This window comes from Myxocyprinus asiaticus, chromosome 37 (genome assembly GCF_019703515.2).
Source record: "Myxocyprinus asiaticus isolate MX2 ecotype Aquarium Trade chromosome 37, UBuf_Myxa_2, whole genome shotgun sequence".
NCBI lineage: Eukaryota > Metazoa > Chordata > Actinopteri > Cypriniformes > Catostomidae > Myxocyprinus > Myxocyprinus asiaticus.
This window is the reverse complement of record NC_059380.1, coordinates 2805670-2823607: the sequence shown is the minus strand read 5'-3', so window position 1 is coordinate 2823607 and position 17938 is coordinate 2805670. Positions and strand designations below refer to the sequence as shown.

The 17938-nt window shown below is 39.1% G+C and overlaps 1 protein-coding gene across 2 annotated transcripts in view; it reads right to left on the bottom strand.

The window, feature by feature from the left end:
* The window catches only part of LOC127427819 (signal-induced proliferation-associated 1-like protein 2), a 112940-nt gene that overhangs the window by 7274 nt on the left and 87728 nt on the right, over nucleotides 1-17938 (bottom strand). For both annotated transcript variants that reach the window (XM_051675626.1, XM_051675625.1), the window contains 5 exons: nucleotides 16674-17083; nucleotides 15126-15347; nucleotides 11032-11158; nucleotides 8351-8570; nucleotides 4006-4137 (listed from right to left, as the gene is read on the bottom strand). In XM_051675626.1, the coding sequence (XP_051531586.1) occupies nucleotides 4006-4137; nucleotides 8351-8570; nucleotides 11032-11158; nucleotides 15126-15347; nucleotides 16674-17083 (1111 nt within the window). The remainder of the gene's footprint in view (nucleotides 1-4005; nucleotides 4138-8350; nucleotides 8571-11031; nucleotides 11159-15125; nucleotides 15348-16673; nucleotides 17084-17938) is intronic.

Below are 17938 nucleotides of genomic sequence, written 5' to 3'. Positions count from 1 at the left end.
ACCCCCCCTTAATTTCTGACCCTGATTCCTTATATGCTATTATTTCAGGAGCTCAGGTAGCTATTTTGCATGCATCTTTTGCATGTCTGATACTTGTTTCAATTAATAAATGTTTATACATATATTTATACCTCACTGTAACCAACATTTTTGTTTTTTTTAAAAGGAGGGACGAGTTGAAATGGTAATCAACATTATGCCAAAATGCTGTCGACTGAGCTGAACTTGTATTGAAGCTGGAATATTTTAAGTATTTACATTGAATGTACCACACCAATGCAATGCATTTACCAAGCATTTGCGCCAGCATTTGCATATTTGCGTATGTTATTTTTCCGGCCTTTGTTAAAATGCAGCCCTGTCACTACTCTTTGCGTTTTCAATATACCATAAAGGAATCTTACAAGATGTTGACCTGCCACTGTTCTCTTGAAGAAACAAGACTAAGAGCAATAGCAGCTCTCACCTCTTCTAACATCTATCAGCGCTTTCTCTCCCCCTCTCTCTCTCATTTCATTAACAGTCTCACAGTAAGGGGTGTCATAGGAGCTGGAATTGAATGGATGGATAATTATCAGTGCTCTAAAGAAAAACACGAACAAAGCAGCACATGGAAATCAACAATGTTACCTCCCCTCCTCCTCACCCCCATCAGTTAGCACCCCAGCCCTGGGGCAAAAGCTAACTTAATCATTTCTCCCACCATGAAACGATGGGCTCATATTTGTCAATATTTCAGGATGGGGCAGCATAATCATTCCATTTTTCACATCTGTCAAGTCTTGCGAGCTTGTGTCTAAGGGCTGGGGTTGTTACATTTTTTTAAATGCCACTAGACAAGTCTAGATGACCCTGGGAAACGTAAATATTTACAGGCCAAATGTTGCCTGGGAAGCTCCTTTACATCTGAGATGGGCATTCATTATTACGACATGACATGCATTCAAGTCGGAAACTAAAACAAACACACAAACTACCATAAAATATTTATGCATATTCTGTTACCAATGAATATGCATAAATGAATACACTTGCATCACTTTAACACTGATTTTATGTATTTACTTATACATGATATCTAACAAATTATTCATTTGCATAACACAAACCACTAAGAGTCACGATTGAAATAAAGCACTGAAATTGAAACATTTTTTAAAAATCATTGCTTTCCAACATCTTTCAAGATGACATGCCCCTTCCTTCATCACAAGTCGGCAACTCGGGTATGAGATAGAAGTCAATGAGAACATGTTTTTTTTTTCTTCCCAGTTCTATTACATTATTCAAAACTATATTACAAATTCAGTTCACACAAAACAATTACTTGAATACACCTCTGCTATTTTGAGAATGTTTTTTTTTTTTAATTACAGAGTTCAAAGTCATTTTGATATTTGTTTTTTATTTTTATGGGAAAGTAAAAAAAAAAAGTGGTGTAATCGTTCCAAGACAGTAAAAAAAAAAAAAAAAATAAGTTAGATTAAATGCTAAAAAAAGAAAAAAAGGTTGGCATGAGTAGTGCAGAATACTCTTTTATTATTAGAACAGAATTGTATTATTCGAATACGCTTTTATTATTGTTTTTTTTTTAAATAAGAAGTGAAATTTTATTTTTATTTTATTATAAAATATGATTAATATTTTAAAAAAAATTATCCACCAAATCAAAGTCATGTCGGACATGTCGGTAGACATTTTGTTGTCATGTGGGTTAGGGTTAGGAAAAAAGTGGGTAAAAAAATAATAATAAATAAATAAAAACATCTAGGACCCATTTAGACCCTCACGATTGTTTAAGTATAATTATTTTGTCATATCACTAAATATCAACATTTTGACAAGTCACATTTTTTTCAGGTCATTTGGTGTAACCCGGAGAAAACTTGATATTCTTGATTTAAAAACTCCTGACATTTGTACAAATATATACACCGATAAGCCACAACATTAAGTAAATTCTAGAGACTGTTGTGTGTGAAAATCCCAGAAATACTCAAACCAGCCCGTCTGGCACCAACAATCATCCATGCAATTATCTAATCAGCCAATCATGTGGCAGCAGTGCAGTGCATAAAATCATGCAGATATGGGTCAGGAGCTTCAGTTAATGCTCACATCAACCATCAGAATGGGGCAAAAATGTGATCTCAGTGATTTGGACCGTGACATGATTGTTGGTGCCAGATGGGCTGGTTTGAGTATTTCTGTAACTGCTGATCTCCTGGGATTTTCATGCACAACAGTCTCAAGAATTTACTCCGAATGGTGCCAAAAACAAAAACATCCAGTGAGCTATAGCTAAAGTTGCACACTGGCTCTCTCACATGACTCCCCTCCAGCCAGTTAGAGCAATCTTCCATGCATTCACCCATTCCATACACAAATCCAAAGGAAATTCTCAAGTTAAGAAATACTGTGTCGTGCCCTCGCCAGCACTTGCTGTGGTCTCCACAGCGACTGGTTGAAGGTGAGGGAACAGCTGTAATTGCACACGAGCAAAAGCGTCCAAAACCCAAACTGTGTAATTACAGCAAGCAATGGCTTGAGTCATTTCCCTAAGTGGTATCTTGCTGGGCTCACATTGTGATAATGGCTTAATTTCGCCATGCTCAAAATACGTTCTCCAGTCCTAATTATCACCTTGTGGAACAATCTGCCTTCAGACAGTCACAGGAAATGAATGGGAGGAAAATAGAAGGCATGGTCAAGAGCAGTGTAAGAGAACGGTGCTGTTTTGTGCAGCCTTTAGTTAACATTGTTAATGGTGTGTGAGAACTGCTGAAGCTTTGTGAGGGGGACATCTGGTCGAAACAGAATTCCATCAGGGTATTTTTAAGGTATCTGGATTTTTTTCAACCCTAAATAATAATAATAAATCTTAAAGCCCAAAGTTGCCCCGAGAGGTTTGTTAAATTGTGGTAGAAATACTAAAGCTGACTGTATGTGATGAATTAAGAGATGTTGTGAAATGCCCATTTATACCCCTGCTTTGCGTCGGGTGATTCTTTGCCTCCACGTCATGCGTTAAAAATAAAATGAATCTTTTTATATTGTTAGGCCTACATGTTTATTGTTTACATGCATAATTTGTACTATTTACAAGTATTTACACTGATATGAAGGGCTTAAATGGTTCTGTCTCTTTAAGAATACCCGCAGTTCATCGGTTTGTTTTGGTTGCGTGCATATTAACGACCGTTAATATGTCGCACGGCCTCTTTATAAGTATTAAATGTTTAGTTTTTGTTGTTTTTGGTCAATAACTGACTGTAAAGGACAGAAAGGGTATTAAAAGAGATTGTGGATGTGACATTGTGTGTCAATGACAAATGGATTGCGCGAATCTCGTCTTTGGACAGAAAATACATGGAACGAGTCAAACCAAACTTCTACTCTGAACACACAGTGAAAGGATCTTCTAAAAGATCGATAATGGGACATTAAGAATCGATATCGAGATTGTTGAAATTAAGATGAATTTGAAAATCAATATTTTACCCCAAAATGCAAAATGTGGGGCCAAAAATACCTCCATTATGAATTTCCAGATATTTTTTTTTCAGTTTTTTCCTAAGCATAATACATATTATCACAAAATGTGTTAAATGCCCCTTAAAATAATACCCAGGGGGCAAATATTGCCCCATACTAAAGAAGTTAATTTCTGATCCTGGTTGAGAATCATTGATTTAGGTCTTAGGGGTGTACATGCTGTAGCTTATATGTAATACACTTAAAAATATCAAACAATCTGAAATAAATAAATAAAACCTAATTTGAGAATATTCGTTTGGCTATTAAATTACCCACATTGGGCCAGTGATGTCCTAGTGGAAAAAATACCAGGTACCATGCTTTTCATGCCATACCAGTGAGCAATGTATGCCATGCTACCAGTAAGGGAAGTCAGGGTTAATGATTATAAAGCATGTTAAATGGGTCAAGACCTTCCATTGCTGTAAATACTGCTTCCCGCAGAAAAAACGTATTGCTTCTCTGTACCTTCAAAAGCTCGTGCAGCGTCCACAAGATGTGACCAGTCGAGACCAGAAGAGGGGTCTGGCAGGGGCATGAGACCAGTGTCCACCAGCTTGGCCTTGTCTGCCAGCGAGCTGTCAGAGAACCAGAGCTCATCTGTAAAACAGCACACATGCTTCATCAGTGGACAGAGTAAGAGTGCATGTCCAGACTCACGGCTAGCCTCCATCCTCAATGTAGAGTGCCTGTAAACCCACACCGAGTCGTTTCATATCTCTCCACTCTGTATAAAAATAAGGCCTACTGATTGGCCTGAATCTCTGGAGAATTTAAAGGAATAGTTCACCCAGAAATGAAAATTCTGTCATCATTTACTCAGCCTAGTGTAGTCAGTGTTGGGGAGTTGTTAACTGAAAGTAGTGACACTACTCAAACCAGCCCATCTGGGGTGGGTCACCGTGGTAACACGCTCAACAAGCCACGTGATAAGATGCGTGGATTGACGGTCTCAGACACGGAGATTCATCCTCCTCCACCCGAGGACTTCGAGCGCATTGGGAATTGGGCATTCCAAATTGGGGTGAAAAAAGGGGAGAAAATAAAATAAATAAATAAATAAATATATAATAATAACAATAATAGCAGCAACACCAAAAAGTTGTACACTTGAACCATTTATCCTGGACAAAATGACCAGTTTGATTAAGAGACAATAGAGATGGACACAGAGGACACAACTGAAGGGCCATGACCACCATATAAAACAACATTCAACATTAATCCACTAGCCGAGAACTGACAGGACAAGAATTTCCGTTGCTTGAGAGTAGAGGGCCAAAGCTCATCTTTACCCACAATTTCGACTTACTTTTGCAAAAGAACCAAAAGCACCAAGTCACAGAGGCACAGTAAAATTAGCTCTAGGTGACCTCTAGGCACACACTTGCTAATTCACACAAAGTCGGCTCAGACGGGCTTCGCATGAAAGCGCAGGGGTGAGAGTGATTTAAATAATGAATGGAGTTGGCTAGCTTTGGGTTCCGCCATAATGAGAGAGGAACAGTATGCCTCAGACAGCTGGAGAACAGCTCAAGTGTCTGCATGCCAAACAAGCCAAGAGGCGCAAGGCCTGAAACATTCTATGCATGTATGCAGACGCAAATGCTGGGCCAGAACACTGCAAGCGAACAGTCCCGGCAAGCATCCTTAATGTAATATAGTCAAGCCCAAGTACTTTAGGGGGTGACAGAGTTTCATTCAAATGGATGTGCCTTTAAACTGGATTTGTTATTATTCAGGGAGCTATCTCAAAGTCAAACTAACTTGCTCTGTTGTTCCGCCATGACGGTAGCTGAAAACAGAAAAAATACTGACGTACTTCAGCCTTTATGACCTTACCCCAATAAAGGAAAGCCATTTAATGCATTTACATTACCTTAAGCGTTGTCGGATTAAGCATAATTGGTCTAAGACTGTGATCGTAAATTCGCTCATTGAGAATGCAAAGCGTACATTCATGACACATGATATTGAGCTTGAGTTGCTGGAAGCGTTTGCGTTTCGGGGCTAAGGGATCGTTCACCCAGGATGCATTCTTGTGTTCCACCTGCTCTATTTTTAAAATGTTAGTCTATGTAAATATGCGCTAGATGGACATTTTTGGGCGTTACGGAGCTGATTTTTCAAAAGGTGTTTTTAAGATGCCATGCCATGTTATTGATCTGCAGTGCAGCAGATCAATGTAAATTTAAAACAATGGACCAATCTGATGAATCTAGGGGCAGGACAAGCATATATTTACATATAAACAAGTGTATTGAGTATTTATATTAGAAAAGGAGCTAATACGCTTAAGGCCCCTGCACACTTCCAACAAAAGCAAAGAAGGAACAGGTGTGATGTCATTTAGAACAAAATCTGGCCAAAAAGAAGGTGTTTTTGAGTTCATTTCGGTGGTTCGTAACAGCTCGCCAGGGCAAACTTACCAGCTGCTAAACACCTTCTTACTGCCATAGGTCAATGTCATCGGTAGGTGTGACCTGGAGCTCCACCTACTTTGAGGCCGACAACTAATTCCCATCCAGTTCTGACCAGTCAACATGAACAAACTGGCATGTAGAGTTATTAGCGAGCTGTTGCAAATGTACCTACATCTGTACGATCGATCGCATAGAGACATTCTCCAAGAACATGTCATGCAATTTTGTTTAATTAATCTACAAAAGTAATCAAATCTACTCAAATACTCTCAAATGCCCATTCACTTATGTGCCATCTGCAGCTGAAAGCGATTCACACATCTGCCCAAAAGATGTGCCTCTTATCATCATTCTTTTGTCTGTATTCCACCCATTAACACTCTTTTATACACCCTTCTTTGCAGCAGTATCAGTGCCATCATAAATTACAATAACAGTGTAATCAGTGCATATTATGGTTGCGTATAGCGTGTTAGCACATTAGCGTCATGAATACAAAAGGTAAACATTACAAATTACACATTATCTACTGCATATACAGTATACTGTTTTTCTTTAAATCATCATGGAGTTGTTAAAATATTTATCTTGTGTGAATTCTACTCATAGAATGAGGCATGAACTAATTGATAACACATTTCAATGTCAATGTAGTTTTGTACGTCATCATATTTAAATGCTCCTCTAAATGCCTCCCCCAGTAGCACGGCCGGTGTTTAAATGTTCGCAAACAGTATGTCGTTGCTCAGCTGTTTCGTATTTCTTTTCAGCTCTGAGAAAAGAACAAAGAAGCACTTTATAGATGGGCTTTCGGTTTAATTCCACTGTGCTCTAGGTCTTTTTAACACAAGAACGCCTCCCATGTGAATGGCCCCTAACACACCACAGCATGATGTCCAACAATCATTCTATTGTAATGGTTTTGCTATTGCAACACACTCTTCATCCCATGAGAATATTTCATTAGACATATACTGTAATAGTATGATTAACACTAACTCTCTTGTGCACCAGCAGCACATTTATAGTATCATTATTTGCTTCATTACTAAGTACAACATTAAATTCCGTTGAGGATAAAATTACTGTAACAGGAAGGAATGTGGTGCGCTTACTGAGATGGAAACATTTGCTAAGAGCCAAAATAAAAAAATCTCATCCGTCCTCATTATCATCAGCTGTGTCTTGATGTTGGCAATCAGTTAAGCAGTTACAGTATCTGCAATGTCTCAGTTGATACAGTGATAACTTTGGAGATAATGTGGACTGCTTATTGGGGCCAGACCGTGCGAAAGTGTAACTGTGTAACTTGTAACTCAACAAGGAATTGTTGAGCAAAGTTTAAAAAATCAAGGCAACATGATGCAGTACGATATTTGAGTTCTCTGATAGTTCTCTCGTCTTAATAACTGTCCTCAGTAACATTGCTTTGTTTAGTCAATTTGAATTTGTTTGTTCACTAAATGCAAAAATTCTTGTTGAGAGATCTACTAATATCTTGTTCAGCCAACTATCAATTCGCAATATGAGAACTTACATTTTGTCACCATTTCAATCTTGTAAATCATTTTCAATGACATTTACATGAAGTTAACTGCAAACTTTGCCTCTGAAGAAAGGTATGTCTTGCAAGGCAAGACAGTACATTCAGTTGTTTGACACAACAGACCTCAACCCTTAACACTCAAACCTCAATAATGATGATAATCAATCAACAAACCTCAATAAGTTAAAAGATAAGCTCTTAACATCACCACACAATTAACTAACAATGGCAACAAAAGACAATAATGCCAGCATAAATAAAGTCAGCAAACAGTAAAAAATAAGCCTATAACATTAACTGCATTATAGATTCATGTTGCAATGCATGCTAAGATCTCGCAAATCAGCAACAATGTTCAATGTGAAATTGTTTGTTCAGACAACTTTGTTAGGCAAGTTGGGACTTTGCAATCAGCATTTCTGTCGGTCCAAAAGTAAGCGCAGATTATAGTCACTTATTACCTTGACAATCCCCCCAGAGCAACCTGGAGTTAAGTGCCTTGCTCAAGGACACGATGGTTATGGCTGTGGGGATTGAACCGGCAACCTTCTGATTACCAATTTTGTGCTTTAGCCCACTACGCCACCACCACTCCAGACTCTCTAGAGATTATCTCACAGATTTGTAATTAATTTCAAATAGAATACCATAATGCCAATCTAAACAATCAAAGATTAGCAAACATAAACAGCCACTGACTCAGAGTCTGTGCATACTGTATTTGTGATTATGTACAAGTTACAAGCGCAAAATACTTCCGGAACCCAGACGGCTGAACAAGTGGGCGGGCACTGTTCTTGTTGTTGTTTGCACTGCTGTGTGGCACAACACGGCGAACACTCACTTTTCAGCTGACCAGTGGCGTGGTTAAGACTTATGCGAGGTGGTAGGGTGCTGTGGTAGGGCAGGGTACTGCTGAACAGGATGTTGTTGGGCACGGCCTGATCCAACATGGAGCTGCGAGAGCTGGCTAAAGACAGCGCCCTCCGGTGGCTGCTGCACAGGCTCTCATCGGACAGAGTACGGTATAGTGAACGGCGCGGAGACTGACCGGCAATCGGTATCTGAAAGAGCCAAATGTGGAGAGAGAGAGAGACTTCAGTTTCAGACCAGCACAGTTAAACAAAACCAAATCAGAACAAATCAAATCAAGAAAGCAAGGCATATTGGGACTGTTAGGAAAAAGAAAGTAAAATGGAAAGTATGATCTGACAGAACATAAACACAAAACTGAGAATGATCCTCAGGCTCCTCATTCCAAAGAAAATAATCACTGCTCTGATCAACATATTCGAGAGTTGTTTGCACAACAGAATAATGTAGTCTTTGTAATGTTCATTCACATCTTCTTAAATGTTCAGTTTATTTGACTTTTTTTGCATTTTAGTGTATGGGCGATTGGCAAATAAGGTTGTCAAATATGATAAAAAAATCTTTTAAAATACCGTAGAAAGTTAGTAGAAATGTAATCTTTGAATCCATGTTGATTTCATACATTTAAAAAATAATTATTCTGCACTTCTTATGCCAATTTTTTTCTAAGATATATATATATATATATATTTTTTTTTAACGCCATATCAGAGAAGACAAAAACAAGGTATAATCAATCAATAAAGAAAGCAACTAAATAAAAATAATTAAAATAAATGCATTTTTTTTATTTTTTTTTTTATTAATACTACTATTATTATTATTATCATTAGTAGTAATAGGAGTAGTATTCAAAATAAAAAAAAATTTTGGGGGGGGGGGGGGGGGGGGGATTTTTTCCCCTTTTTCACCAAATTTGGAATGGCTAATTCCCAATGCGCTCTAAGTCCTCGTGGTGGCGTAGTGACTCGCCTCAATCCGGGTGGCGGAGGACGAATCTCAGTTGCCTCCGCATCTGAGACCGTCAATCTGCGCATTTTATCACCTGGCTTGTTGAGCGCGTTACCACGCTCAACTCACCACGTGCCCCACCGAGAGCGAGAACCACATTATAGCGACCACGAGGAGGTTACCCCATGTGACTCTACCCTCCCTAGCAACTGGGCCAATTTGGTTGCCTAGGAGACCTGGCTGGAGTCACTCAGCACGCCCTGGATTCGAACTAGCGAACTCCAGGTGTGGTAGCCAGTGTCTTTTACCACTGAGCTACCCAGGCCCCCATTAAAAAATATTATTAAAAATAATAACAATTTCCTGTCATTGCTTTTGTATGCATATAAAAACAACCATGCCAATAAACTACTTTCAAACTGAACTGAGAGAGAGAAAGCATAGAAAAGACAGAGAGTGGTGGGACGGGGGGAAGTAAAGATATTATTCATCAGAATATGATTATGTGAAAGTCTCTGCGATTATTGTTAATAAAACAGCCCTGGCAATAAAGCACATATCACTTAATTGAATTGTGAGAGAGAGGTGGGGGGTGGGGAACAGGAGGAGGGTGAGGAGAGGGAACATGAGAGTTGGCAGGAGACCAATCAGAAGCGGTCGTCGGAGCGACTGTGTATCTGTGAGTCAGAACTATTAGAGTCATAGCACGCTCATCAATAATGCAGGCACGATGGACAGAGTCATGAATGGGGGCTCTATTGGAGGGGGGAAGCGGCCAGACAAACATTAGATACATGAACGTGACCGAAATGGGATGCTTATCAGAATCAGGATTAATAGCCACTTCTAATATAATGCTCAGTGCTGATGTAGGCCATTGCATGAAACAATCAATAAACAATTGAGTCGTGCATTGCATATTAAACACTAAAGGAAATTAAGCTAAGAGCTAAATACACCTTAAACTGGCTAATATCTTACTAGTATGTAATATTGCTAACTTGGTGCATGCCCGTGCAAAACTTAACGCCACAATGATGGAGCTGGGCATTGTGAGAGTGATCTAGGGCCAGATTCACGAAACATTCTTAAAGGAATAGTTCACCCAAAAATGCAGATTCTCTCATCACTTGCTCACCCTCATGCCGTCTCAAACTCATCTGATTTTCTTTCTTCTGCGGAACACAGATGAAGTGTTTTTATCCATACAGTGCAAGTGCAGATGGCAAGATCTGTAGATTTAAAGAGTCCTTTATGCTGCCTTTATGTGCTTTTTGGAGCCTGAAGATTTTAGACGCCATTGACTTGTATTGTATGGATATAAACACATAAAACAAATCTATGAAAATCTCTTCATTTGTGTTCTGCAGAAGAAAGAAAGTAATGTGAGGTGGCATGAGGGTGAGTAAATGATGAGAGAATTACACTTTATGGGTGAACTATCCCTTTAAGAATATAACAACCGTATTCTTCTTTCTCACTTAAGAAAAGACTTATTAATTTATTCTAAGAACTTCATTTTTTTTTTTCTTAAAGGAATATTCTGGTTTGATACAAGTTCATTCAACAGCATTGATTACCTAAAAAAATCCAATTCAAATCGTCCTTTTCTTAAAAATAAACTTTACACAGAGAAGGTTAGTAAGTGATTTTATCACACTAAAATCATGTTAATCATGTTCAGTTAATCTCTGAACTCACCTTGCCGCGACCTGCCTGCCCCGGGGGACTGTCGGGGAGGAGCATCCTGAGGAAACCCTCCTTAGAGAGCGTCTGGAGCTGCTCACCAGCATTAACCACCTGAGACGAGTCTGTCAAATACAGCCGTCTGAGAGAGACATGGAGACAGAGGAGGAAGAGGACGAGAGAGAGTGAAATAAAGGACAAAGTGATGGAAGGATGACAAGAGACAGAAACAAACATTAGCCGTGGTTTTGCTGTAGTTTTAACATTCTTTGTGAAGTGCCTCTGCTTTACATTGATGGGTACATTTCACGAAACCTGTCAATATGACCTGGCAAACATTTCCGGGTCATATTTCAGCACACAATGAAAGAAAATATATGTGAAATTATATTTTTCTTAAAGAAAATGAAGCCTATTTTTAGTATTTATTTTTTTGCATTGAGACATTATTTTCTTGACAGTTAAGCACATTCATTCCCAATTCTCTTTACAGTAATTCCCCAAAAAATTAATTATGCTTTATGCAATTTATATTTTAAAATACTTATACATCATGGCAATACTGCCTTTAAACTATTGTAATACATTCTATTTATTTTATATATATATATATATACTGTATATATACACACACCGATCAGCCACAACATTAAAAGCACCTGCCTAATGTTGTGTAGGTCCCCCTCGTGCCACCAGAACATTGCCAACCCGCATCTCAGAATAGCATTCAGACATGATATTCTTCTCAGCACAATTGTACAGAGTGGTTATCTGAGTTACCGTAGACTTTGTCGGTTCAAACCAGTCTGGTCATTCTCTGTTGACCTCTCTCATCAACAAGGCGTTTCCATCCACAGAACTGCCGCTCACTGGATGTTTTTTGTTTTTGGCACCATTCGGAGTAAATTCTAGAGACTGTTGTGTGTGAAAATCCCAGGAGATCAGCAGTTACAGAAATACTCAAACCAGCCCGTCTGGCACCAACAATCATCCATGCGATTATCTAATCAGCCAATCGTGTGGCAGCAGTGCAGTGCATAAAATCATGCAGATACGGGTCAGGAGCTTTAGTTAATGTTCACATCAACCATCAAAATGGGGAAAAAATGTGATCTCAGTGATTTGGACCGTGGCATGATTGTTGGTGCCAGATGGGCTGGTTTGAGTATTTCTGTAACTGCTGATCTCTCACACACAACAGTCTCTAGAATTTACTCCGAATGGTGCCAAAAACAAAACACATCCAGTGAGTGGCAGTTCTGTGGACGGAAATGCCTTTGTGGAGGTGAGGGCGTGGTTGAGCGCCCGTCTGGGGAGAGAGAAAGTGGTAAGGACATCCACCTGAGATGAACTGTGACTAATTACCATCTCTATGTTCACAGTGAGAGTCGGGGGAGACAAAAGACAGCCAGTCCACAGAGCGAGAGAGAGTCTTGTGTTATGTGAAGCTGAAAAGCCATCTTGTGTTTTGAGTGAAGCTGTACAGCGATTGCTGTTTATTTGTTAATAAAATGGACCCACGTGAACTGTGGAAACTTGTTCCTGCTTCCTCCTTTATCTGCGCAACCCGAACCTTTCTTACACCCTTGTTGATGAGAGAGGTCAACAGAAAATGGCCAGACTGGCTACATATATATATATATATATATATATATATATATATATATATATATATATATATATATATATATGTATGTATGTATGTATATACACTACTGTTCAATAGTTTGGGGTCACTTGACTGAAATGTTTCTCATGATCTTAAAAATCTTTTGATCTGAAGGCGTATGCTTAAATGTTTGAAATTAGTTTTGTAGACAAAAATATAATTGTGCCACCATATTAATTTATTTCATTATAAATCTAAAATGTAATAATAATAAAAAAAAAGTTTTTGAAATGGATGACTTGGACCAAATAATAAAGAAAAGCAGCCAATAAGTGCCCAACATAGATGGGAACTCCTTCAATACTGTTTAAAAATCATCCCAGGGTGATACCTCAAGAAGTTGGTTGAGAAAATGTCAAGAGTACATGTCTGCAAATTCTAGGTAAAGGGTGACTACTTTGAAGATGCTAAAATATAACACAGTTTTGATTTATTTTGGATTTTGTTTAGTCACAACATAATTCCCATAGTTCCATTTATGTTATTCCATAGTTTTAATGACTTTACTATTATTCTAAAATGTGAAGAAAAATAATAATAATAATAAAGAATGAGTAAGTGACCTTAAACATTTGAACAGTAGTGTATATATTTATATATATATATATATGCATGTGTATACTGTAGAAATACACTATATATATATACATAAATTTATACTTTAGCAAAAAGTGGTGCAGACAAAAACGTTCTTCTGTAACAACACAAAAAGGGGCTTTGACCACTAGAAATAGTGCGGGCTGGGACCACCGTGGTGACAAAACAGCTGATGAACAGGATTCTGGTTCAATAAACAAACACAAAGGGGCTCAAGAGGAGCATCAGGGAGCAAATCAAAACAGATATTCGACTCCTGTGATCTTATGGGTATGGAAAGTGCTATTCTTACAAGACAAGAGGGGAGCAAACAAGACTGGGGTGAAGATACAAGGCCACATAATGACCAAACTACCTTGATTTCCTCAACAGTGTCTTTAGGAATAAAGACAACAAGACCTCTGAGCCTCTGAGACCGCAAACACAACAAAGAGGGACATAAATGTGATTAGAGTTTCGAATGGATGCCATGTCTCTTTTTTCAAAAACCTGACACAAAAGAAATACGAATCCCCATCAAATATTATATACTTCAGCATCACCCAATGAGCTTGTCGATCATACCCTGTCTATGCTTTAATCGTCAGAAAAACATTTACTAGGCCTTCAGTCTGATAATGTGAGGTGGCAGGTGTCAAGTACATTCTGTCTGGATTCTGTTTGATGGAGGTTATATAATATGTCTGTTGACATCGATCATTTCTGAGACATCGCCAGAAGAGATGTGCCATGGACCTAAAAGGTATTCCTGGTGTCACTGCTATGCCGAGGTAGCAGTCCGACATTGTTTTTCAAATGTATTGAGTCAAACACTAAACATGTTACTTCTCGAATCATTTTCACAATCTGAACCCTTGATAAAGGGCTTCCCAACTTTTTTTAAAAAGCTGATCCCCTATGACCTAAAATATTTACAGACGTTCCCCTGATATTTTAAGCAATACTAACCTTTCAATAATTATGGATTTTTATGAATTAAAAAATATTAAATAATTGTGTAAAGTACGGGGCCTGGGTCTCCAGCCAGGTCTTCTAAGCATCCAAATTGGCCCGGTTGTTAGGGAGGGTAGAGTCACATGGGGTAACCCCCTCGTGGTCGCTATAATGTGGTTCGCTCTCGGTGGGGCGCGTGGTGAGTTGTGCGTGGATGCCGCGGTGGATGGCGTGAAGCCTCCACACGCACTATGTCTCCATGGTAACGCGCTCAACAAGCTACGTGATAAAATGCGCGGACTGACGGTCTCGGACGCGGAGGCAACTGAGATTCGTCCTCCGCCACCCGGATTGAGGCGAGTCACTACGCCATCACGAGGACTTAGAGTGCATTGGGAATTGGGCATTCCAAATTGGGGAGAAAAAAGGGGAGAAAATAAAATACAAAATAAATAAATAAATAATTGTGTAAAGTATACTATTTATTTGGTCACACTTTATATTAGGTGTCTTTAACTACTATGTACCAACGTTAAACAAACATACAATCCAATGTATTTATTTTGTAACTACATGTTGTTCTGCAAAATTCTCAGACGATTTACATCTGCTGCTACTGAGGTTGAGGTACAAGTAGGTTTAGAAGTAGGGGTAGGGTTAGGGGTTGGGGTAGGGTTAGGCGTAACATTAACAGTATAACAACAAATGTAATTACATGCAGGTACTTTAAATGTAAGTATAATTTAACAACATGTATGTACATAATAAGTACATTGTATCAAAATTAATTTGTCATTGGTAATGAGGTTCTTTCATGAACTTTCGGTTGAGAAACCCTTTTTCAAGTACAAGAACAGAATCAACATGCTCAGTGTTCAATAACATCGATAAACATTTAAGTATTACTCACCTAAAATCTCTGGCCTGCTGCTGCTCCTCCAGTGAGTGCTCGTCCTCTTTCTTCCAGCCAGTCGAATACTTGCCGCCTTGAGATTGACAGCTGTGTGGACACTTTTCCCGCCCTCCCTCAAAAGTTGTGTCTTTAGGAGAGATAATGTAGATTTTGGAGGGGTCCATGGAGCCGGAGCTCTTTGAGCAGCGTTCAGATGGGCTTCCAGAATGTCGAGAACCACTGGGGAAAAATGGAGGACCATTGTGTGACCAACATAAAATAGCCGATTCATGAATGTGCCACAGAAATGTGAACGACATATTTTTAGATTGCATATGTATTTTGGCAGATGAAGGAGACTGTAGAGACAAGTTTTCAACACTTTTACTTATACAGACTTTAGTCTTACAGCTCATTCTGAAATATCGAGTTTTTGGTGTTAGAACATCGATGCAGTCTCTTGAGGTACGTGGTTTCCCCCAACTCTATAAGGGAAGATTAGTAGGTTTGCAGGGTATTTTAAGGACAAGAGCATGGTCCACAAGCAAAAACGGTCCAGCTGTTTCCAACCGAAAGCTCCAGCACTCCCAACTAAATGCTTCTTTTACATTGTTGGCAAACTCCACAGAGCAGGAGCCAATTTAAAGCGGTAGAAATGGAGTTTGCAGTGGAACACCCTCAGGGATGGTGAGATGTTTTGGCTGTTTGTGTCTCATCGCTTTAACTTTATATCCTCAAATGACGAGCTGTTTTAATTTTAGCAAGCTCTCTAAGTGCGTCTGTATTCAGTGGCTGGTGACAACGAACCTGAATACAAGAGTACCTTTGTTCTGACCTACGCTTTGCTCTAAAATCTGCGCCTAACTTAAGAGTAAAGCTTTTCCATGAGGATCAGACATGCTGTTTGTTCTTTGTCAACACCACAGGCCCAAACAGAAATCAAATTAGCAGAAGAACTGATGTAATCATGCTTGAATGTTTTTTGCTTGTTTTTAGCGAATGAAAGGTTGAACTCGAACTAAGTTACGTGCCAGTCAGAATGTGTAAATTGTGTTGTGAATACAATGTTTCCTTAAAAACACGCTACACATGAAGTTTTACCTAAACGGTCTAAACGTGAGGAATTCACAACAGAGAAACTTCTAAAAAGTAGCTAATACTTCAGTATATTCTTTATATGGTTTTATTTCAGGAGCTCAGGTTTGCAGGACAGTTTTCTCATGCTGCTTATATTGATAAATCATGTTTGATAAATGTTTACATAATTACTGTAGATGTTAATACTGTTAATTTTTCAAATTATTTGAAGATTTGGTTAGTTTCGTCTGTTACAGTTCGACAATTTTTGTCATTTTGCACATTATCGTCAACTGAAATGAGTTATTTTCGTCAAGCTGCATTAAATATCAAATATCTGCCGAGCGTGTTGTCATGTGGCAGTTCTGCGCTTAGTGTGAACAGACAGATCGCTTGCTGCTGGAATCACCTGGTTAGGATATGGTACAATAGTGCACTTTTACCCGTTTGGCCTCTCGCACCTCATTTTTGTGCTCTCACTCATCTCACCTGGAAAGGGATGAGATCTCGCTCAGATCTCCAGTGCTGCCATCAGTGGTGAGTCCGGTGGCTGTAGCAGGAGCGTACCCCTGAGACAGGAACATCTTTGCCCTCCCCTCTTCCGTCTCACCCTCCTCGTGGTACTCAAGAACCCAGGATAGTCCCGCCTCAACCCTCCCGTCACTCGTGACCATCCGTGACGGTCTCACACCGGTCAGGGGTAGAGGGGGCATGCAGGGTGCTGTATCTATGCCACTGTCTGTGGATGCTCCCTTGATGTAGGTGAGACCCAGTGACTCCGGATCCATTGGGTCTCCAGATCCAAAGTGCTTCTCGTCGCTGCCGCTTGAAGCGTTGCTAGAGAGGGTGTTGTTACTGGAGTGGCTGGAGCAATGACTGTGGCAGCTCTTCTCACGGCTCTGGAAAATAAAATATACGTCAAGTGTTGAGCTGAATAGAATGAACTTCAGTCTGGTCCTGGAGTACCTCAATGTTGTTGTCTCCCTTATTCGACACCCAAATTCATGGAGCCTCTACTAACGAACAGAGTTGAATAAAGTATGTTTGATTAAGGAGACATTCAAAATGTGTAGTATTGTGGTACTTTCATGGTGCTTTATTTTTGTCCTTTTTGGAGCTTGAGAGCCCCTGGTCACAACATTTCATTTCATTTTATGAAAAAGGAACAGCTTGGAGATTCTTCAAATAAATCTTTATTTTTCTACAGAAAAAATATAGTCATAAGGGTTTGGAACAACTAGGGATGCACTGATATGGAATTTCTGGGCCGTACCAACACTATTCAAACAAAATAGGTGTCATTTAAAAGCTTGGACTCATAACTTCACAATCTGACCAACACTTAACTACTGCTATATAAGGTTTGGCGGATGTAATGTGAACCAGAAGTCTGACTAAAATATTATGGATTTTTGCTGATCGTATCATGTCCATTTATATGAGTATATATTGCAATCCTGATAAAAACTAACTTCGAACAGATGAACTAAAGCAAAATGCATTGAGAGAAGCTGCAAGCAGTCAGAGATTCTCAGCCGCAAGCAAGTAACCCATAACGAATTATCAGCAAATACATATGCAGTAGTTCCACTATTGGCTAGTGACAGACCAATATAACAGCCAGGCCGATTAATAGGCCGATATTTCTCCATTTTGCGATTATCGCCATCACCTGATAACCGTGTTAATTTTCTCTTGTGTCAGTCAATGGATGGTCAACACTTTCTGTTTTCAAGTTTAAAAATGTAAAGTAA